This window comes from Mchenga conophoros, linkage group LG15 (assembly GCF_057382185.1).
Source record: "Mchenga conophoros isolate Kocher_MC1m ecotype Shallow Benthic linkage group LG15, M_conophoros_male_GT1.1, whole genome shotgun sequence".
In the NCBI taxonomy this organism is placed as follows: Eukaryota; Metazoa; Chordata; class Actinopteri; order Cichliformes; family Cichlidae; genus Mchenga; species Mchenga conophoros.
The window spans coordinates 33,984,701-34,007,889 of NC_140540.1; the positions used below are offsets into that span (position 1 = coordinate 33,984,701).

Below are 23,189 nucleotides of genomic sequence, written 5' to 3' on the forward strand. Positions count from 1 at the left end.
ATGTCCCATTTTGACCTCGGGACTTCCAGGTTATACTCGGCACAGATGTTCCTGTACACTATGCCAGCCACTTGGTTATGGCGTTCCATGTATGCCTTGCCTGCTAGCATCTTGCACCCTGCTGTTATGTGCTGGATTGTCTCTGGGGCATCTTTACACAGCCTGCACCTGGGGTCTTGCCTGGTGTGATAGACCCCAGCCTCTATGGATCTTGTACTCAGAGCTTGTTCTTGTGCTGCCATGATTAGTGCCTCTGTGCTGTCTTTCAGTCCAGCTTTGTCAAGCCACTGGTAGGATTTCTGGATATCAGCCACCTCCTCTATCTGCCGGTGGTACATACCGTGCAGGGGCCTGTCCTTCCATGATGGTTCCTCGTCTCCCTCCTCTTTCTTGGGTTTCTGCTGCCTGAGGTATTCACTGAGCACTCGGTCAGTTGGGGCCATCTTCCCAATGTATTCTTGGATGTTCGTTGTCTCATCCTGGACTGTGGTGCTGACACTCACCAGTCCCCGGCCCCCTTCCTTCCGCTTAGCGTACAGCCTCAGGGTGCTGGACTTGGGGTGAAACCCTCCATGCATGGTAAGGAGCTTTCTTGTCTTTATGTCAGTGGCTTCTATCTCCTCCTTTGGCCAGCCTATTACCCCAGCAGGGTATCTGATCACGGGCAGGGCGTACGTGTTGATGGCCCGGATCTTGTTCTTACCATTCAGCTGACTCCTCAGGACTTGCCTGACCCTCTGCAGGTACTCGGTGGTTGCAGCCTTTCTAGCGGCCTCTTCATGGTTCCCATTTGCCTGCGGGATCCCCAGGTACTTGTAACTGTCCTCTATGTCTGCAATGTTGCCTTCTGGTAGTTCAATCCCCTCAGTTCTGACTACCTTCCCTCTCTTTGTTACCATCCGACTACACTTCTCCAGTCCGAACGACATTCCAATGTCATTGCTGTATAGCCTGGTAGTGTGGATCAGTGAATCGATGTCTCGTTCACTCTTGGCATACAGCTTGATGTCATCCATGTACAGGAGGTGGCTGACAACTGCTCCGTTCCGTAGTCGGTATCCGTAGCCAGTCTTGTTAATGATCTCACTGAGGGGGTTCAGGCCTATGCAGAACAGCAGTGGGGACAGAGCATCTCCTTGGTAGATCCCGCACTTGATGGTGACTTGTGCTATGGGCTTGGAGTTGGCCTCTAGTGTTGTACGCCACATCCCCATTGAGTTCCTGATGAAGGCTCTTAGGGTCCCATTGATCTTGTACAATTCTAGGCATTCCAGTATCCAGCTGTGGGGCATTGAGTCATAGGCCTTCTTGTAATCAATCCAGGCAGTGCACAGGTTGGTCAGTCTGGTCTTGCAGTCTCGGCTGACTGTTCTGTCTACCAGTAGCTGGTGTTTTGCGCCTCTGGTATTCTTGCTAATTCCTTTCTGTGTCCCACTCATGTATTGACCCATGTGCCTGTTCATCTTAGCCGATATGATGCCTGACAGGAGCTTCCATGTAGTACTGAGGCAGGTTATTGGTCGGTAGTTGGAGGGGACCGGTCCCTTCTTGGGGTCCTTGGGGATCAGGACCGTCCGACCTTCGGTTAGCCATTCCGGGTGTCTCTCGTTAACTAGCAGCTGGTTCATTTGTGCTGCCAGACGCTCGTGGAGTGCAGTCAGCTTCTTTAGCCAGTAGGCGTGAACCATGTCAGGCCCTGGTGCTGTCCAACTCTTCATACTGGAGACCCTTTCTTGGATATCTGCCACTGTGATGGTTACTGGACCCTGTTCAGGGAGGTCGCTGTGGTCTGCCCTCAGATCCACTAGCCACTGAGCATTGCCGTTATGGGTTGCGTCCTTCTCCCATATGCTCTTCCAGTATTGCTCTGTCTCCGGCCTTGGTGGTGCTGTTCTCTTATTATTGTTCCCTTGCCACTGAGAGTACACCTTTGCTGGTTCTGTGGAGAACAGCTGGTTTATTCTCCTGCCTTCTATCTCTCTGGTGTACCTCCTCAAGCGGCTGGCCAAGGCTGTGAGTCTTTGCTTGGCAGTTTCCAAGGCCTCAGGTATGGACAGCTTGCTATATTTCTTATGCACCTTCTTTGTCGCACCTTTCTGCAACTCCGTTAGTTGGCTAACCTCCCTCCGTGCTACTTTGATCTTGCCCTCTAGCCTCCTTCTCCATGGAGGGTACTGCCCCTTGTGGCTGTTCAACTTGTAGCCAAGCATCTCACTGATCACTGCTGCCGTATTGTAGATCAGCTTGTTAGTGTTGGTAATCGTGGTTGTAGGTATTGCCCGTAGTGCTGCATTAACATCATCTAGCAGACCTTCTGAGGGTACTTCACGTAATCTTGGTAACCGGCTACGGGGTATCCAGGTTTCAAGCTTGGCCATTATCCTATTTTTCAGGTCAGTTCCTCTCACACTCAACGATCCTTCTCCTATCGCACTTGGGGCTATGTACCCAATCTCGGGTGGGGGTGATGATATCTCCCCCCTGACCTGGCGTCCTGACTCCTCCTTGCCGTAGCATTTGTGTTGTACCTCGTCAATCTCTAGCTGTGAGAGCAGTCCCTTCTTTCGAATGTTGGAACACTGAGCTACTAGTTGTTTCGCCGTCATTGTGGATGTTGGGTATCGAAGAATCCATAGGTCCGTCATCCTATTCATGTAGCCCCTTCCGCCGGGGTTACTTGCGTAGTAGCATTCCAACAACGCCCTATATATATATATATATATATATATATATATATATATACATATACATATTAAGTCACGTTCTAAACATTAAGTCACGTATATATATATACATATAAATGAACCTAAAAAGCAGACTCAATATCACGATGCAAGTTTTTATATATATATATACAGTGGGGCAAAAAAGTATTTAGTCAGCCACCGATTGTGCAAGTTCCCCCACTTAAAATGATGACAGAGGTCAGTAATTTGCACCAGAGGTACACTTCAACTGTGAGAGACAGAATGTGAAAAAAAAATCCATGAATCCACATGGTAGGATTTGTAAAGAATTTATTCGTAAATCAGGGTGGAAAATAAGTATTTGGTCAATAACAAAAATACAACTCAATACTTTGTAACATAACCTTTGTTGGCAATAACAGAGGTCAAACGTTTACTATAGGTCTTTACCAGGTTTGCACACACAGTAGCTGGTATTTTGGCCCATTCCTCCATGCAGATCTTCTCGAGAGCAGTGATGTTTTGCCGCTGTCGCCGAGCAACACGGACTTTCAACTCCCGCCACAGATTTTCTATGGGGTTGAGGTCTGGAGACTGGCTAGGCCACTCCAGGACTTTCAAATGCTTCTTACGGAGCCACTCCTTTGTTGCCCGGGCGGTGTGTTTTGGATCATTGTCATGTTGGAAGACCCAGCCTCGTTTCATCTTCAAAGTTCTCACTGATGGAAGGAGGTTTTGGCTCAAAATCTCACGATACATGGCCCCATTCATTCTGTCCTTAACACGGATCAGTCGTCCTGTCCCCTTGGCAGAAAAACAGCCCCATAGCATGATGTTTCCACCCCCATGCTTCACAGTAGGTATGGTGTTCTTGGGATGCAACTCAGTATTCTTCTTCCTCCAAACACGACGAGTTGAGTTTATACCAAAAAGTTCTACTTTGGTTTCATCTGACCACATGACATTCTCCCAATCCTCTGCTGTATCATCCATGTGCTCTCTGGCAAACTTCAGACGGGCCTGGACATGCACTGGCTTCAGCAGCGGAACACGTCTGGCACTGCGGGATTTGATTCCCTGCCGTTGTAGTGTGTTACTGATGGTGACCTTTGTTACTTTGGTCCCAGCTCTCTGCAGGTCATTCACCAGGTCCCCCCGTGTGGTTCTGGGATCTTTGCTCACCGTTCTCATGATCATTTTGACCCCACGGGATGAGATCTTGCGTGGAGCCCCAGATCAAGGGAGATTATCAGTGGTCTTGTATGTCTTCCATTTTCTGATGATTGCTCCCACAGTTGATTTTTTCACACCAAGCTGCTTGCCTATTGTAGATTCACTCTTCCCAGTCTGGTGCAGGTCTACAATACTTTTCCTGGTGTCCTTCGAAAGCTCTTTGGTCTTGGCCATGGCGTCTGACTGTTTGAGGCTGTGGACAGGTGTCTTTTATACAGATGATGAGTTCAAACAGGTGCCATTCATACAGGTAACGAGTGGGGGACAGAAAAGCTTCTTACAGAAGACGTTACAGGTCTGTGAGAGCCAGAGATTTTCCTTGTTTGAGGTGACCAAATACTTATTTTCCACCCTGATTTATGAATAAATTCTTTACAAATCCTACCATGTGAATTCATGGATTTTTTTTTTCACATTCTGCCTCTCACAGTTGAAGTGTACCTCTGGTGCAAATTACTGACCTCTGTCATCATTTTAAGTGGGGGAACTTGCACAATCGGTGGCTGACTAAATACTTTTTTGCCCCACTGTATATATATATATAAAAACTTGCATCGTGATATTGAGTCTGCTTTTTAGGTTCATTTACAATAAAGTTATTACATCCATCTTAGCTTTTCTTCATGCCTCCTTCTTTATGCCTCCCTGTTAACCCTCTCCAGGCAGACGTTGCAGATTTGCAACAGTTAAGACCTAACAACCTGATTACGCCACATACATATTTTATGAGGTTTTTTTTACTCAGAAGTACCACTGCAGGACTTGGTTGTGCATTAGCAACAAAAAACTTAATTCGGGCCTGAGAGGGTTAAAACAAGAATTGAATTTAAAATCCTTCTCCTCACAAGGTCTTAATAATCAGGCCCCATCTTATCTTAAAGAGCTATCATATCATTCCAATAAAGCAGTTTGCTCTCAGACTGCAAGCTTACTTGAGATTCCTAGGGTCTTTAAAAGTAGAAAGGGATGCAGATTCTTTAGCTTTGGTAAACATCTTATACAGCGCTTTTCTACTCTCCCAGAGCAGTCAAAGTGTTTTATACAACATGGCACATTTGCTCATTCACACAATTACTACGCTTTATGTTTGCTTACTTAACATGCAGACTGGGGGAGCCAGGGATCAAACTACTAACCTTCCAATCAGTAGATGACCTGCTCTACCTCCTGAGCAACAGCCACCCTTCTAAGCTTTTAAGCCCCACTTCTATGGAACTAGGCCACAGTTCGGATATCAAAATAAGATCAGAATACTTTACTAATCCCATAGGAAATTATGTGGTCACAGTTGCTCCAAGACATTAAGAACAGTAACTAACTAAACTAAATTACTAAACTAAACTAAACTAAATATCCCAGTATAGGGCAAAATGAAAAGCAATTTGGTTTCGAAAGATTTGCCTGGTACCTTTTATCAGCTTGCTTCTATTTGTGTGAGACTTAATGAACACCACCAAGAACCTCAGCATTTCCCAAGCCTGTCAGTCGAAGTAGGGACCCTGGGGGGGTAAACTCAAGAATGAATCTTCCCTACCTCAGCTAATGAGTCCTGCAACTCAGGAATTGAAAATTACTCTATTCTTCTATGTGCTTTTAATGATTCTGGGGCAAAACAAAACTTTTTGCATATAAATCTGCCTTAAGAGCTTAACATCCCTCTTACATCTTTTTCCTAAGATCTTGCTACAACCAACCATAATACAAAACAAGTCTTGCTTCTGCTCTTGGGTAACCATTGTGAGTACTTAACTCTGTTCATTTTTGATGCCCCCCACACCTGTTGTCCTTGCACACCCCTTGCTTCAAAAACATAATCACTGATTGGTCCAACAATAAATGTCTGGCAGAAGCCCCCATCTGCAAGATCTTCAACCCCCACTTTTGACAGAGCTTTGACAGCATTCTGAGGGAGACTGAGAACATTGAGCCTGAATGGTCTTAACATCCCTCTTACATCTTTTTCCTAAAATCTTGCTACAACCAACCATAATACAAACCCCATCTTGCTTCTGCTCTTGGGTAACTATACCCATCACCATTTTATATAACTATAAAATCACCAATACACGTTCACGCTGCCATATATTGAACACACCTTGATTATCCCCAGATCGTGGCACCTAGTTTTGAACCTTCCCCATCTATCATGATCTTGCTGAAGTTTTTGTAAGAATCTGACTTTCTCTCTCCCTCCACATGAACTGTGACTGTGCAAGAGACCTTCTCCCTGGCACCCCACAACCCAAAACCTGAAAGAGAAGCCATGGAGCTTCTCTTTCAGAAGCACGTTGTGTAGCTCATAAAGCTTCTCTTCATGAGCCATGGCTCATAAATCCATGATTCATAAGCCATGGCTCTTGTGTCCTAACTCAGTTGAAAATAAGGGCTGATCACAAGTGAAGGAATGTGCAGAGCTATTTCAGCTCCACAAACAGCCAATCTGCAGTTTGTGGCAATACCGCAGACCTTGTCAAACGCAAACAAAAGTAAATCATGACACATAATATGATGAGTTTATGATGAGGTGAGCTGAAAAGGAGGAGAGTACAGAAAGAGAAAATATGGAACTGTTGGCAACATGTAGCACTGTTCTTGAATTTTAGAACGTGACTTAATGTCTAGGCAAGGTGTGCGTGTGGTGATGTCTAACCAACGGGAATTCCCCACATCCCCAAAACTACAGAATCCCCTTAGTTCAAATGTACATTTTAAATAAGTTATGAAATAAATACATGCTGGAATAAATAGTTGCATGTGTTTAGCTTGGAGTAATATGTGTGTCACAATGTGTGTCACAAATGTGAGGGTAACCTAACCTGCTGGCTCACTGAGCAAGGGGCCAGGTGTCAGCTGGGATGTGCAACAGAGGTCACTTCTGACTGCTACTTTGGCATTTTTGGTATTGAGTCCTGGTTCATTAGAAAGGGATTAAATGGGCTTAACCCTGCTGGAAATGCCAAATCTGTGCAAAATAACCGGACACTTCCAGGCAAGGTGTATGTCCAATATAAAGAAAAGCACACATGAGCGGGGTGGCTATCCGACTGTCATGGTGACTATGTTGGACTTGGACTGCACACAGACCCTGGTCCACCAAACCCTTGTTCGGGCAGGGGCATTGTTGGAGGCAGAGTGGGTGGAGGTCAGGTGTGTGCCTTGGGTCATACACAAATGTCCCATAGTGTCGCTATAAAATATAAATAAAATATAAGGGTAGAATATATAGAGTCAAGGCAGCAGTTAGCTCGCACCTGACACATTAATTCTGGGGACAGACTGGCTGGGATTTCATAACCTGTTGGGGTAATATGTGGGGATGTTTTTGTGACCAATTGTGCAGTGTAGTGTCTGTGTTGCACTCAGTGGGGAGACGAGGTTGTCCAACCTTGACTCTGTGGAGGAGACAGCAGGGCCTTCTTGCGAGGCCCTGCCACCTCTAGCAATTTACTCTAAAGGAAATTTCCCACTAGAGCAATTTTGTGATGAAAAAGAGATACTGATTTGACCAGGGGACATTGTTCAGGTTTCACACACTAAAAGAAATGTACAAATTACTGGGCATTAAATCTTTTTAGACCAGTGACTACCACCCTCAGACTGAAGGGTTGCTGGAGCAGCTGAATAAGACTTTAAAATTCATAATTCGTACGTTAATTAACACAGACGGACGCAATTGGAACTGCTAATTAGATCCTACGTTGTTTGCAGTGTGGGAGGTTCCTCAGGCCACCATGGGATTTTCGCCCACCGAGTGACCGTTCAGCCGGAAGTCACAGGGGATGTTGGACCTAATTAAAGGAAACTGGAAGAAAGCTCCAAGCCCAGCTAAAAATGAAATTCAGTGCCTCCTGGACCTGAGAGCAAACCTGCACATGTTGGAGAGGTTGTCACAAGAGAATGTGCTCCAGGCCGAGGAACATCTGAACATCTGCACTGTGGTGCGGCCACAAGGTGGTTGGTGCCTGTCGTGGTGGTAACCCCCGAAACAAATGGTGGACACTAGAGGTGAAGGAAGCCAGTAGGCTGAAGAATGACAGGTACTGACAGGCCAAGTGGAATGCGGATCGGACAGTGGCTAAGGCCAAAACTTGAGAGTGAGAGGAGTTTAGAGAGGCCAAGGAAAAAGACTTTCAGACTGCCTCAAAGACATTTTGGCAAACCGTCGGGCAACTTGGGAGGGGGAAGTGGCGTTCTACCTGTACTGTGTATAGTGCAGGTGGAGCGCTGCTGACTTCGACTGAGGACCTCCTTAATCCCACTGGCACGTCTTCCGTGGTGGAAGCAGGGTCTGGGGACAAGGGGGATGACTCACCTAACTCTCGGGGTGAGGTCACTGAGGCAATTGGATGGATGTTGTAGGAATGTCTTGGTTGACACAACTCTACAATGTTGTGTTGAGATCAGAGGCAGTGCCTCTGGATTGGCAGACCGGGGTGGTGGCTCCTATCTTAAAGGGGGACTTGGGGGTGTGTTCCAACTATGGGGGAACACACTCCTCAGTCTCCCTGGGAAGGTCTATAGCAGAGTGCTGGAAAGGAGAGTGCATCTGTGAGTCGAACCTCGGATACAGGAGGAACAATGCAGTTTTCGTCCTGGTCATGGAACACTGGATCAGCTCTTTATCCTTTCAAGGCTACTTGAAGGTGCATAGGAGTTTGCCAAACCAGTCAACATGTGTTTTGGACATGTATAAGGCATGTGACCGTGTGCCTCAGAGTGTCCTGTGAGAGGTGCTTCAGGAGTATAGGGTGTCTGGGCCCTTGCTACGGGCAATTCAAACCATATACAACCTTTGCAAGAGCTTGGTCCGCATACCCTGCAATTAGTCAGATTCATTTTCAGTGGGTGATGAACTAGGTCAAGGCTGCCATTTGTTCCCGATTTTGTTTAGAATTTTTATGGACGGAATTTAGGAGTAGCCAAGTGGTGGAAGGCTTTCACTTGGGTGGTCTCAGAATCTCAACTCTGCTTTTTGTAGATGATGTGGTTCTATTGGCTTCATCTAGTGATGGCCTCCAGCTCACACTGGAACAGTTTGCAGCCAAGTGTGAAGTGGTCGGAATGAGAATCAGCACCTCCATCGTCCTCAGCCGCAAACGGATGGAGTGCCCATTCCAGGTCAAGGACGAGTTCCTGCTTTAAATGGAGGAGATTAATTATCTCGGGTTCTTGTTCACTAGTGACGGGAGAAGGGAGCAGAAGATCAATAGATCAATAGATGGATTGGGGCTGTGGCCACAGTGATGCAGACGCTGCACCGGTCCGTCGTGGTGAAGAGAGAGCTGAGTGTGAGAGCTCTTCATTTTCCAGTCAATTTACATCCCCACCCTCACCTGTGGTCACAAGGTGTGGGCCGTGACTGAAAGAACAAGATCGCAGATACAAGCGGCGGAAATGAGCCTCCTCCAAAGGGTGGCTGGCCTCTCCCTTAGAAACAAGGTGAGGAGTCCAGTCACCCAGGAGGGGCTCAGAGCAGAGTTGCTGCTCCTCCACATCGAAAGGAGCCAGTTGAGGTGGTTTGGGCATCTGTCAAGGATGTCTCCTGGGCGCCTCCTGGGTGAGGTGAGGAGGAGGACTCAGGGCAGACCCAGGACATGCTGTAAGGACTATATCTCTCTGCTGGCATGGGAACACATGGGAACTGGTGTTTCCACGGACAAGCTGAAGGAGGTCATCATCGGTGTCTGTAATAAAGCAACAACACATGTACCAAGCTGAGTATCTAATAAAGTGGCAACATGAGTATCTGAACAGATATGATTACGATTAAGTGCACTGCATTCTCTGTTGTGGCTATGGGTTGTTTATAACTCCTGAAGGTCTGTCTAATAATTTGACAATAAATTTTAAGTATGCTGGTGTTAGATTTGTTGAAACTGACTGTGTGATTTGCTGTTATTTGCTAATTTCTGAGGCAGGATTGACGGACTGGTGATAGAGAAAGTGATTTTTTTAGAGCATAATATATTATTTCGGGGATTCCCTTCTATTACATAATGAACCTTATAGAATAATGTTGTTGTATTATGGAAGTTGGGCGTTTGCCATTTGTAGTGAGACTAGTTCTTAAACAGCACTTTTCTACTTTACCTAAGCACTTACATGCCTCATTCACACAAGCACTTTTTCCAAAGCGTTCCAGCAAACATTCTCTCTGATGTTAAAACTGAGAGTGGACCACTATTATTCCATTAGTCTTTTTGTTAACTTTGATGTGTGTGTGTTTTTTTAAGGTGTAACATACAGACAAGACTGTGAGAAATTTTGTGGAGGCACCCAGTGAAAAGTTTTTAGATAAGTATACTCAAGACTATCTGTTAAACAACTGCTCAGAATTATAAAATAGGTTTTGGGAATAAAGTCTTAAAAGAATGTGTGAAAGTACATTGTAAAAGTATTTTAATAATAATTAAATGTGTTGTGTGAGGCTTTAGATATTGCTTCTTCCTCAAGGACACTGAGGACTTACCATCGTTAAGCCCTGGAGTTTTGTTTTGTGACTTTTTTTGAAGAAACTGGAATTGGAAAAAATAAAAGAAGCTTTGGAAAAGGAAAATCTAAAACCAGTAAAAACCAGAGGTGGAGTTTAGTTAAAGAAGGCATGCTGAATGATGGTGTTGTGCACATGGACGTTGGGCATTAAGTGTCTGGTATCTGATTTTCTGCATAACTTGTAGTTGTTCCCTAAATTTAATAAGAGCGATTCAGAGAGTTTTTTTTCAGTGTTTGAATGTTTGGCTGTGGCTCTGTTGCACTGGAGTTTTTACCAGCAATACACAAGGAGGTTATTCTTCTTTGAGCAACACAGACTGTTTTAATCTGCTGTTCTGAAGTAGTACTAGATGAAAGTAGCCATGTGACAGATTTTCAGGTGAGACAGAATTGGCTGTAGCAGAGGAATGCTCAGATTTTGCTCAGTTCAGGTAAAAATTTGTACATTTTGTCAAAAGTGAAGAAAAATGGTTCTGGCTCAGAAGGCTAAAGGAAAGAATAAAAAGTTCAGCATACCACTGACCCCATCACAAGACACACACACACACACTTACACTTCTTTGTCTTTTTAACTTGAGTCACATGTGGTCTTCAAGCTGCACCTTAGCTCTCTGCACACATGTGGTTTGATTTAGTGCTGTGGAAAGATTAAATGGGAAAGTTGGAAATGTGAAAAAGAGCCATGTCCTTCCTATTATGAAATTTAACTCAATTTGTCAGAAACCAAAGGTACCCTTTAAGAATAACTACCTCTGGAGCCAAACAACTCTCATGGATCTGGATTATGACTTGGTTTAAGAGGTGATCAGAAAGTGTTGAAAGCATTAAGTGTAGACTATTCTACAAATGCCATCACAGTGACGTTATAAAACATCTAATCTTAAAATTGAAAATGTATGTCTGTTTATATTTGGTAGCGCAAGTCACATGGCACATTCTTTGTAATCTTGCCTCTGTACACCACAAAAGTGGATTTTAAATGAAACAATCAAGATGTATGTGAAGTGAAGATTTTGATCTATAATTCAAGGAGTTAAATTTTTATGCATAGTAATACATTTTAGCAATATATAATTCACCAAACAAGTGAAACAAACTACAAAAAACATAAGCATATATCCATCCATCCATTCGCTTCCGCTTATCCTTTTCAGGGTCGCGGGGGGCGCTGGAGCCTATCTCAGCTGTCAGCTGAGGCGGGGCACATTTTTTTATTCAAAAATAATAATTCAAGAACTTTAGCTAAGGAAAAAATATTAATTTTACTTGGCAAACCTTTTGACAGCTCTAGCAATAAGAGCTGTCAAAAATATAAATTAGTCACACTGTCTGACAATTGACCTGCTCATCTCCAGCTACATGCAGGACTTGCAATTGGCAAGTGTTATTTCTCTTTAAGCTTGTAAAACAAAAAATAAAGATAGAAAAAACTGAAACCTAACTTACCATAAAAGTAAACTGTAATGACATGTTGTACAATAAAGGGCTATTCTATACATGTCTAAATATGTCTGTTCTAAAAATGTTAAAGATGAAAAATATTTTTTGTAGAATAAACCTTGACTAACATAACATTAATCAACACCAAAAATTTTATGTGAGGTAAATAAGTATTTTTGAAAACATCTTAACATAGATGACATAATGTACTTTAACAGTTCTTTATTGGCAGGTGTTTAGTTCTAACAACAGCAATGGCTAATAATGGCCACATATTAAAAAAAAAAATCAATCACTGCTTAAGAAAGAAAAATGTTTATTGGTTAAAGAAGTATTTAAAAACGTTTTATTTTACCGTCATATACTCACACTTTACAGCAGTGGACCCCACACATGAGCATTGTCTGAATACTTGCAAGCAGTAATTATTGCTTCTCTTCTGTCATTGAACAACATTACTGTACCTCACCGAGATATTTGGTGATTAAAAGTCTGATGTTATTGATTATAATAATGTCTGTGTTATAAAATAAATTAGTAACATGTTCATCATGTCATCAGAAAACCACATACTATGTGTATCATAATGCTTCTCAGTCTCCCATGTCTCAGTGCAACTCCTATTGTAGCCAAAATATCAGTTACATATGCAAATACTCCAAAACAATGACCAACTGGCAATTGAAGCAAAATCGCAGTAAAAGACATTCAAATTGAGATTTATCTTAGTGTTTGGTAGTTGTGGAGCTACACTGGCATATCTTTATTAGAAATGACTAAATATTAGTCCGCATCTATAAGCAGTCTTCTACAAACTCACATTTTGATTGCGACACAGTTAGCTTGATTTACATTCCTAAATATCTACTTCTCAAGCAGCAAATTAAATTGAGCTACACTAAGTTTGAAAAACAAAAAAAAATCGAATATGTAAAATGCAGAAAATCATTCGAGTGTCTTTGTTTCTCACAATAGGTTAAAAAAAGGAACACATTTCAGCAAATGACTGACAGTAATAAAGCCTTTCTTAATAGAACAAACATATTTTGCTGAGTGACAGCAGCTTGCTACCATCATCCCTGCCACCCCTGTGCACACTTCAAAACATGATAAAAGCACTAAAACCTTACACTACACAAATTCAAAGTTTATCAGATAATAAACAATATTATCTGACATATTACCTGATAATAAACGGCAATAAACAGTTTGTGGGGGACTTGTTTGCTTTACTGAGTAGTAGTCAATTTTCTGTCTTAGTGGTAGTTCTCCTAAAGATCCTGGCAATAAATATTAATTTACAAAACATATAAACCCTTTACTGTTAGTCACTGTCAAAGAATTAACCAAGTTATTTATACAACAGCATTGAGCAATAACTTTGTGTTGTGACTAGGGCAACTGACAAATTAGAAGAAATCAACACATCTTTGGGTGAATGAAAATGAGAATGAAAGTAAAGAAACTGAACCAAACTGCACTGATTGGTTGTGGTACCACACTTCATAACTGCACTACAAAACTCAATTTTAAACAGTGTGTTTTTGTTATCCCAAATTCTCTATTGCATGACATTTATATCATTTGACAACATTAGGAAATTTAGATGCACAGGTATGAAGATTTGTGGCTCGCTGTCGTTTATCAGACAAATACAGTGTTCACTGATCTCGACTAAACATAAATGAAACTGAGTGTGTAGTAGCCACTTTACAAAACATTAATGCTGCAAAGCTACTAATGCTTCATACTATCGTATTTCATGAAAAAGGACATCATCAACTGGAAAAACATGAGGAACATTGAAAGAAACAAAAACAGTAAATCTTTTATGTAATATCAGTAAATTGAAACCAAAGCTGTCAACTTATGGGGCTGTGTTCTTGAACAGATTATTAATGTTGGTTGTGTTATACTCTTTCAAATCCCAATTCGTGTGGCTACAATATTCTCTTGAGGCTGGGTTAAAAGCACTAAAAAGTAAAACTCAGTCAGAAAATACTTGTACCTTTGATATTATTACATAATGGTTTTAATGTTTCTTGAACTGACTAAAAGTCTCTATATTGAAGACGGTGATTGAGATTAGTCACACCTCTCAAATAAACCTATGTGATAAAGTGTTTCCTGATGTTTCTGGCTTCAACCAGAAATTCTGTCAGCCAGAGAGAGGTGGAAAGAGACGAAACCGTGTTTTAAACATCCAGGTCATCTGGCCTGGCTCGGCTGCTCATTCTGCTGCTGGCCCTGCTACAAGGCCTGGCATCCATCAACCCTATCGGCTGCAGCTCGTGTCCTGCTGAGGAAGACAGTTTCTTATGCTCGTGGGTATCATCTGGGAAATCAAAGGCTTGTGCGTGGGAGTTTGAAATAGTGCTTCCTCCACCAGTCTGTCCAAGACGGTTCTGTTCTGTAGAGTAGTTAGCCCAGTTCTGCTCGTTGGCCTGCTTATTATAATTACGGCACGAGCCAGTTCCCCGCTCCCCTGTGGCAAGCTTGTAGCCAGGGGGGGACATTGGTGAGAGTGGGGCAGTTGGGGATGAGCAGCCATTATAGTAGGCATACTTCGTAGTAGAGAGTTCTTTAGGGGTAGGGCTTAAGGTGCCTCCGCTGGGGTAGAGTGTGGGTTGTTGTTTGCCTTTTACACGATCTTTGATCCTCTTAAAGAACACATAGAAAAGTTCAATGACATTGAGCAGCAATGACACCAGTGAGACCACCAACATGAAAATAATGAATACGGTCTTCTCTGTGGGACGAGACAAGAAACAGTCCACTCGGTGTGGACATGGGTTCCTCTCACAGGTGTAGACTGCACTCAGACTGAACCCATATATGTACCACTGAATAACCAGGAAGCCCACTTCAAACATAGACTTGAAAAAAATGCTCACTATATAGGTTCTAAGGAGGGCTCCTTTCATCTTGACTTTGCCATGTTCCTCAATACCATACTTTAGCTTTTTCATCTCAATTTTCTTTAAAGGTATGTCGACGTCACCTCCGTCATTTTGCACAGCTTTGAGATCCTCTTCTTTCCTGTTGAGTTTCTGCTCTTTCCTGTTCAGATAGAAGACATGAGCCAGGTATAGAAGTGTAGGTGTCGACACAAAAATAATCTGGAGAACCCAGAAGCGAACGTGGGAAATGGGGAAGGATTTATCGTAACAGACATTTTCACACCCAGGCTGCTGGGTGTTACACTTGAAGGCTGACTGCTCATCTCCCCAGGCCGATTCGACTGCAGTACCGAGCACCAGGATCCTGAATATGAAGAGCACCGACAGCCAGACCTTCCCACCAGCAGTAGAGTAAGCCTGAACTTTGTCCAGCAGACGACCCAGAGCACTCCAGTCACCCATGTTCAGGGAGTATTAGCTAGTGGGAAAAAAGAACAATGTTGAAGTGGTTGCAGTGTACAAACTGTGTTACACAAACAGTTATCAAAGTTAGGAGCAGGAACCCTGTTTTTAGGAAAGATCCCTAAGATTCTTGCCATTAGCTTTATTTTGGGTTATTTTTTCCACAACTATCCAAAAAACTAAATTGCGCTGAATAATACAAAGTCTGATGTCTCATCAGTACTCAAAATAATTTGGTATATTCAGTTTAATGTCGCCTTTGAAAGAGGTCATACTATTTTAAGACGTCACGGAATCGTTTTCAGCAGGCACACCAAAAAGTAGACTGTACTGTTAATTATACTACCAAATGATAAATCACATGCTTGTAACACATAATACACACACATTAAGACATGTTACTTCAGAGAGCAATGGCAGCGTTGGATATATGTTTGTAAGGCAACTTTTGCGGGGAAGTGTGAAACAGCAGCCTAATCCCCATGGTGCCTGTAGTAAGTAAGTAACTGCATGTGATCTCACTTATACATGTAAATGGTAAATGCACTGGTGCTTTCTATCTAATATTACACACATTCACACTCCAGTGGACATGTCTCACGCAGACTAGTGCAGCCAGGAGTTGAACCACCAGTCTTCAAATTAGTAGATGACCTGTTCTGTCTCCTTAGCTGACAAGTTATACACAATGCAATGTATTTCTGTGAACATTAATTGGAAATGTGAAAATTAACTTTAGTTTGGGAGTGTTTGGCCTTTATATTTAAATATAAGAAGTGCAAAATTTGAGCTACTAAGAATTTAAGATAAATTAAGCTTTCATTGGTATTAGATAGGGAACACATCCCGCCACTTTCCACATGAATGAGTTTGTTTGAGTGAAATGATCAAGACAAAGCAGAACAATGGACTCCAACACAATGACCTACTCAGCAAACCACTCAAAAGTACTAAGAGTACTATGGTTTTCATTGAAAAGAAACAATGTTCAAGGGAAAAGAGAGTGAGCCCTAACTCTGAGTTTCCTGACTTCAGTGGCTTTTAAGCAAAGCAATAAATGCTACAAGAGAGGCAGAGAATTTGAAATATAAAAAGAACTTTCATTAAATTAAAATCGAAAAGAGGTCATTGGCCCACTACATAAATAAAAAATCGAGATAGTAAAAACACACAAATAAATAAATAAATCTGGCTTTTATCAGCCATTGCTCCTTGTAGATGTAAACCAGGTTGTAAAAACGAAAAAAGCTGACAAAGCATTCACCTTGGAGAAAGGGATACTCAAAGTTTCTAAGACAAGACGCATGTGGTCTAGAGCGCACCGGAGTTTATCCGAATATTTCTAAGAGCAACAGGCGGACAGCGTTTTCCTTCGGACGCGTTTTTTTTTAAAGCCAAACTTTCTTTTACTTACCTGGAAAGTTACAGAGACAAAAAAGGTGGCCCGTTCCCCGCCACTTGGCAAAGTTAAAATCCAAGTTTGGCATCAGTAGGAAAACTGAGTCGAACTTGTCAAACTTCCCTTATAACGGTGCCGTCAGAGAAGTTACAGTCACCTGATCTCTACGTCAAGACCGAAGCCCCTGCTGCTGGGAGGGCAAAGAAAAAAAGACTCCTACAGAAACAGCCAATGTGTGGTGTTTCGGGCTTTATTGCTTCATAAGCACATGAGAACACGTACCATCACGTGGAACTAATGTTAAAACGCAGGGTTACAAATACAAAATACCTCGACCCAACAGATATACCTCCTGTGTGCAAACTACTTTGACATGTATTTGCGTCAGTACATCAGTAGGAGAATGTAACTATGTAGCTACAATTCTTCTTCACATTTCTCTGGCAGCTGGGAATACTTGCTACTGTGCAGATGATAGTTAAAAAAAAAAGATAAAGGGGTCCATGTGAAAAAGACAATAGGTAACGTACACACCTGCCTATCAGTTCAAAAAAAAAACACAAACACTTTAAAACAGGACCATCTACTACTTATATACTCATATATACTTGGGCGGTTTCTGTTTCACTGTGTATAATATAGTGCTCATATTGCCAATAAAGCCCGTTTTTTAGGCCTTACACAGGGTCCTGGTTATGCTTCACCGAGCACTCAAACTGAAATTCCTCATTTAATTTTTAGTAACTTTCCATTAAACCATTCTGGGCTCCCATAACACACTTGATTGGTACACAGCACCATCTAGTGATGAAAATAAAATAATGCAGGTGTTGTATCAAATAGAATAGTGTGTGGTGCTCCACACCAATTGTGCAGGAACAAAATATAAATAGAATACAACAGGAATATATATATATATATATATATATATATATATATATATATATATATATATATATATATATATATATATATGGGTGACTGGAGTGCTCAGAGATCTCTACTCATCTCTGTGAGATGTTAGACGGATCAGCTGCTAACTGAGATTTCTTTGCTTATTTTTGCCATGTTAGATTCAAGAGGATTTGGATTTCTGTTGTCTTCCTGCTGAATTACAACTTCCAAAGAATTCTACTGTTTTTCTATGGATTATAACTTTGAGAAGATTTCCACTGTATTCTTGCTCGATTGAATCCACTGGACTATTATTATCAACATGAACCAGAGATAAGTGCATCTTCAGGCCTGGATAGATTGTTCTCTCCTCAACCTCTCTCATCTCAAGGACCACAACAAATGAGAATGGAGAATTCAAGTGCTTTGATTATTTTATTATTTTTGATTTGGCTTTTGCTTTTCTCCTACTAAATGGTCTAATAAAACAATACTGCATTCAACAAGTCTAAATTGTGGACATTCCTATTTTAACCTCTTGTGAAGGAGTAACAGTAAAAACCTGCATATTATAAGATCACTCAAAGGGATTCTTACAGGTTACAAGATCCTTGGGGTCTCCCATTAATTTAGTGTCCAGGCTACCAAGTTAAACCCAGTTAGTTACCAAGTACACATATTTAGAGGAGAGCTGCTGATAACAGGTGTGGCTAAAGATTTTCTACACCAGTCTTTGACTGGGTTATGTTGTTGAACCAAAGGAAAGTGTGGGGAATCAAAAATAAATAGTGATGTACTCACAGTGGTTTCCTGAGAGATGAAGTGAGATGGGTTTGATGTGAAGTATGATGTTGGTGAGATCTTGGCCGTTCAGAGTCTCGGGGAGAGAAACCAAGGGTGTGCCTAATTGCTTAGCTAGATTAGAATCCAAAAAAAACGTTGCTCTACCCTGGAGTTGACTAATGCCTGGAGTTAATATTTTACAATGGATCGTAACAGGAATCAATAATCAAGGTAGGGATGAGTTCATTTATAACAATCACCCTATTTCCAGCCACTATCCTCCTGCTCTGCTCCTCAAGTGTCAAATGAAACACTTTAAAGAGCAGCACTGCTCAACACTTCATTTGAAACAGTTATTCATTCCAGTGAGAGATATCTCATTGGAATTAATAAATGCCTGTGCCCACTGCAGCACTCTGCCTCTCATGCAAAATCAGAGGCACAAGTTTTGCAAAGCCATTCAAAGATCATCATACACAAAGTTATAAAACCCAGTTTGTTTTCTCCACCTCACCAGAGAAAGTTTCGAGTTATGTCAGAACTTTCTCAGTGGGCTCTGGCAGAGAAAGCTGAGGTGGAGAAGTAGTTGAATTAGACAAAGCTAACTCCACCGCAAGTCACAGGAGCTTTGATTGGCAGGTGCAGTCTGCTGTGAATTGCAGAGAGAGTAGGAACGCTGAGAGGAGGTCCACCATTTACTTTCTAAAAGCAAAGAGTGACTGTTTCAAACTGACAGCTGGACTAACCAGCTGGCATTTTTTTCCCCAGTAAGTGAAATCTGTGTTTTCAAGGCTAATGTATGTCCTTAGCTAGGTAGCTAAAATGAGCCATTGGCTGTTGGAAAAAGTTCGTGATATGAATATGAATGAAGCTGCCCTTACTAAAGAAATCACTCCATTGTCCTTAAATGTTAATAAAGTCATGGGTTAGATATTAAAGCAGCAAGAAGTTTAGAGACCTGCAGCAGGCAGCTGAAGATGAGGCAGAAACAGAAAAGTCACTGGAACTGCTAAGTGTCCAACTAACTTTACTGTAATAGTAATAATTATTTAGCTGAACTTTACTTCAGCCTTCTGCGTAGAGCTGATCATTACATATGTGCAAACAGAAGCGTGTTTCTGTCTCTCTCCACACAAGCATTAACACCAACACTAACATTTATAAAATGGTGCACTACGATCTCCTGTTAACGGCCGATGTAATGCAGCTTTAATGGAAAATGAATTACTGAATGGACTGAAAATGTTCTCACTGTATTCTTCACTCAAAAACTGCCCATAGTATCAGATCCAGTTTACTAAAATCTCAGTTTGCTGATAACTCACAAAAAGAAACAGGATTCATGAAAAAATATTGCAAAAACTAATATTTATGTGCTGTAACCAAATGGTGACATTTGACATGATAAAGCAAAAGTTATGTTTAAGTTTTCCAGTTTGTTTCAATTATTCAAGCTAAAAACCAGGTTAAATTATTCTTAATGAGGTATTGTTAAAATATACTGCACAGCTTACATCCTTTTAGCGAAATAATATGAATATGATACATTACCATGTCGTTAATAATTATAATTGCTGTTGGTTAGCCACTCCAAACTGGATGAAAATGGCGAAGCTGTCCCTGTCATTATAATTGGGTGACAGTAGTGACATCAGTAAAGAGTGTGGGTGGGACAGTCAGGCAGAGCAGGGAGGAATCTGATGATTTAGCAAGATTAGCCTGAATTATAACAAGGAAGTGAGAATAATCTGAGTTACAACCCAAGAACTGACTGGACTAGAGAGGACTCTTAGCGAGGTAGGAAAGTTTTCAAAACAAGAAGAGTCAATTTTGTATAAATAAAACTTAATCTTTGTTTGTATTATGAAAACAGAATTTAATTCTCTGATTATATTTGACAGTGTTCAGGAATTTAATTTTAACCGGATTTCACACATACACACAATCGGATACTGTCGATGTAATTCAGAATCGAAAACCTTTATAACATCCTTCTTTACTCCTTTACATTAGTTTGGTTACTATCAGCAAAGAAATATCTGCGGCAGTAAATTAAATTTCACTGTCTCTTGGTGGAACAGGAGAAAGCATATGATTGGGTGCCAAAAGAGGAACATGACATGAGGAAGTCAGGAGTAGCAGAGAAGCATGTGATAGTGATACAGGATATGTATGAAGAGTGGGGTTGGATTACATCTGGGATCGGCTCTAAGCCCTTTTTTTCTGCAGTGATAAAGGACAGATTAACTGATGAGGTGTGGTAGGAGTCTCTGTGAACTATACAGGTAACAGACATCATTATGAGGGTAGGGAGCAGGTGGAAAAGAGCCTGGAGGAGTGGTGGTATGCTCTGGGAGAGAGGACGAATAAAATTCAGTAGAAACAAGACAGAATATATGTATGTAAATGAGAGGACGACAGAAAGGTGAACATGTAAGGAGGAGAAATAGTGTGGGTAGCTGAATTTACATGCCTGGGTTCAGCCGTCCAAAACAACAGACAGTGAGCAAGAGAGGAAGCCAGGCAGGCTAGAGTGGGTCGAGTCTTCTCCATTCTGCCTATTTGCCAGTTTCAAAATTTGTAATTTGTTTCAGCTTTTGTGATTACAGGTGGAGATAGCTTCCAACAGGAGGACTTTGGCTTCAGGACAACCTTGAAGGCAGCATATTCTTTTCATTTGAATTGCACAAAAAGTAATCATTTATTTAAAAATTATGTTCTAAGTAGTACTTAAAAATAATTATACATTTAATTACGTTTTACAAATTATGTATGTGTATATACAGAGACACATGTATATATAAATATTGTATTATATATGTAATATTATATGTTTAAAGTGTGCCAATTACTCCCTTGTTCAAGTTTTAGCTAATGAGAATTGAGAAGCCTAAATTCAGAAAAATATACGTGGTAATGTAGAAGTCATGGGTTGTATTATAAAGTGGAGGTTGAATGATCAATAAGCAGTATTCATAATTGTATTACTATAATAATACATGTAACTCCTGAATGATCCATCATTGTTCAGCATACATTTGATTGAAATTTGTATGAATATATCACCTTAAATAATCCACCCAGTTTCAAATATGACTATATATTGCTCGTCTTTTTCTCGAGGTGGACTTTTGTCACACAACTGCATATTCATTGTTGTGTTTTGTTTTCTCTCTTAAAGGCTGCTATTATGGGGGAGTGGTCCTTTCTGTCCGATTTGTTAGACAAGGTGCAGTTTCACTCCACCTTCTTGGGAAAGGTCTGGATGAGTGTTCTTTTTCTCTTCAGGATCTTCATTCTGGCAGCTGGTGTCGATAAAATATGGGGAGACGAACAATCAAACATGAAGTGTAATATCCTAACGCCTGGATGCAAGAATTCTTGCTATGATCACACCTTTCCTTTGTCTCATACACGCTTCTGGGTGCTCCAGATTCTCACTGTCTCCACGCCAACGCTTATCTATCTGGGCCACGTCTTACTAGTGATTCGTAAAGAGAACAAACGGAGAAGACGCCTGGAGGAAAAAAGGAAAAAGCAGGAGATGATTAAAGCCCCCAAGTATTCAAATGAACATGGCAAAGTGCACCTCAAAGGCGCCTTGCTGGTCAGCTACACGTTTCAATTGCTGTTCAAGATTTTGCTTGAAGTAGCATTCATTGTAGGACAGTACTACCTCTATGGCTTCATACTTATGCCAAATAAGGTTTCTTGTTTCAAGGACCCATGTAAGACAGAGGTACACTGCTTCATTAGTCGCTCCACAGAGAAAAGCGTCTTTATTATCTTCATGTTAGCAATGGCTGGGTTTTCTGTCATTTTAAACATTGTGGAGATATTTTACCTGATGATCTCAAAGATAAAGGAGAGGAAAAGAAGGACCAGCAGCTCCATTCCACCAGAGGGATTCAATCTCAACAACCCAAATCCCAATTCAACTGAGAGAGTTACATGGTGTTGAAAGACAGTGAGCTGACGTAAACATTGACATAGGTCACTATCGTTAGTTACAACATCACTCAACATCTTCAATTGAATTTTACATCTTATTTCAGGTTTAAAATAAATCACCCACATCGGTTAAATTGTACATAGACAGCCAACGAGGTTAAATGCAGAAACTACTGAAAATGAGATGTGCTCGTATTCAAAGTTATAAACTGCCGGTATTAAACGCTCACATACTGATCCATCTATCTTTAAAAGTACTAGTAGTTACTAGTAGTTAGGGGTTATCATGGCTAAGCAAGCACACACCTGACATGTACACTACATTCCCATGTTGCGCATCAATTTTCAACCGGAAAACCAGAAACGTAACCTTCTCTTGAACATGATCTACAAATGTCATTTGCAAAAATGTTGGGATTCTAATATCTGTTATTTGGTCATTTACTTCAACTTTCATCTAACAGCGAAAAACAAAATAAAGTGTCCAAGAGCACCTCAATCATGAACAAAATTAAACAGGTTCTAGATTATAATTCTCTCTGGATTTTGTGTTGTTCTCTAATTCTCCCGTATTTAACTTGTTGTGTAGAGGTACGGGGAAATAATTATAAAAATACACTAAATTCGCTTTTCATATTACAAAAAAAGGACAATTGGTATTACACAAAGTTCAATATCCTCTTCATACAAACTTATTTTTACAGTCGAAATTATTAAAAGTTCATGACAGGGATGAGAGGGGTCATTAAATGACAAGAGGTGTTTTCAATGTCACAAGTCATCACTGTTATATATTGTTGTTAATGTGTATTACATATACTCAGGAAGAAGCTACATAACTACATGACTGAGCTATAAATATGTGAAGGGAGTGGGAGTAAATGCTCCATTTTGTATATATGTATTCATGTGCTCTAAATAAACCATCAATCAATCAAACACTGAAAT

At 41.2% G+C, this 23,189-nt stretch overlaps 2 protein-coding genes across 2 annotated transcripts; one reads left to right on the top strand and one right to left on the bottom strand.

Annotated features, from left to right (window-relative positions):
* Positions 1–12,151: 12,151 nt before the first annotated feature.
* On the bottom strand, positions 12,152–16,767 carry gja1b (gap junction protein alpha 1b). Its single transcript, XM_085246196.1, has 2 exons — positions 16,629–16,767; positions 12,152–15,230 (listed from the first exon to the last, which is right to left on the bottom strand). Exon 2 carries the CDS (start codon positions 15,212–15,214, stop codon positions 14,048–14,050), a length of 1,167 nt encoding a protein of 388 aa, XP_085102322.1. The 5' UTR covers positions 15,215–15,230; positions 16,629–16,767; the 3' UTR covers positions 12,152–14,047.
* A 3,253-nt stretch (positions 16,768–20,020) lies between these two features.
* On the top strand, positions 20,021–23,175 carry LOC146558715 (gap junction Cx32.2 protein-like). The gene is made up of 3 exons (XM_085246536.1): positions 20,021–20,087; positions 20,900–20,983; positions 21,472–23,175. Exon 3 carries the CDS (start codon positions 21,481–21,483, stop codon positions 22,249–22,251), a length of 771 nt encoding a protein of 256 aa, XP_085102662.1. The 5' UTR covers positions 20,021–20,087; positions 20,900–20,983; positions 21,472–21,480; the 3' UTR covers positions 22,252–23,175.
* The last annotated feature ends 14 nt before the right edge of the window (positions 23,176–23,189 follow it).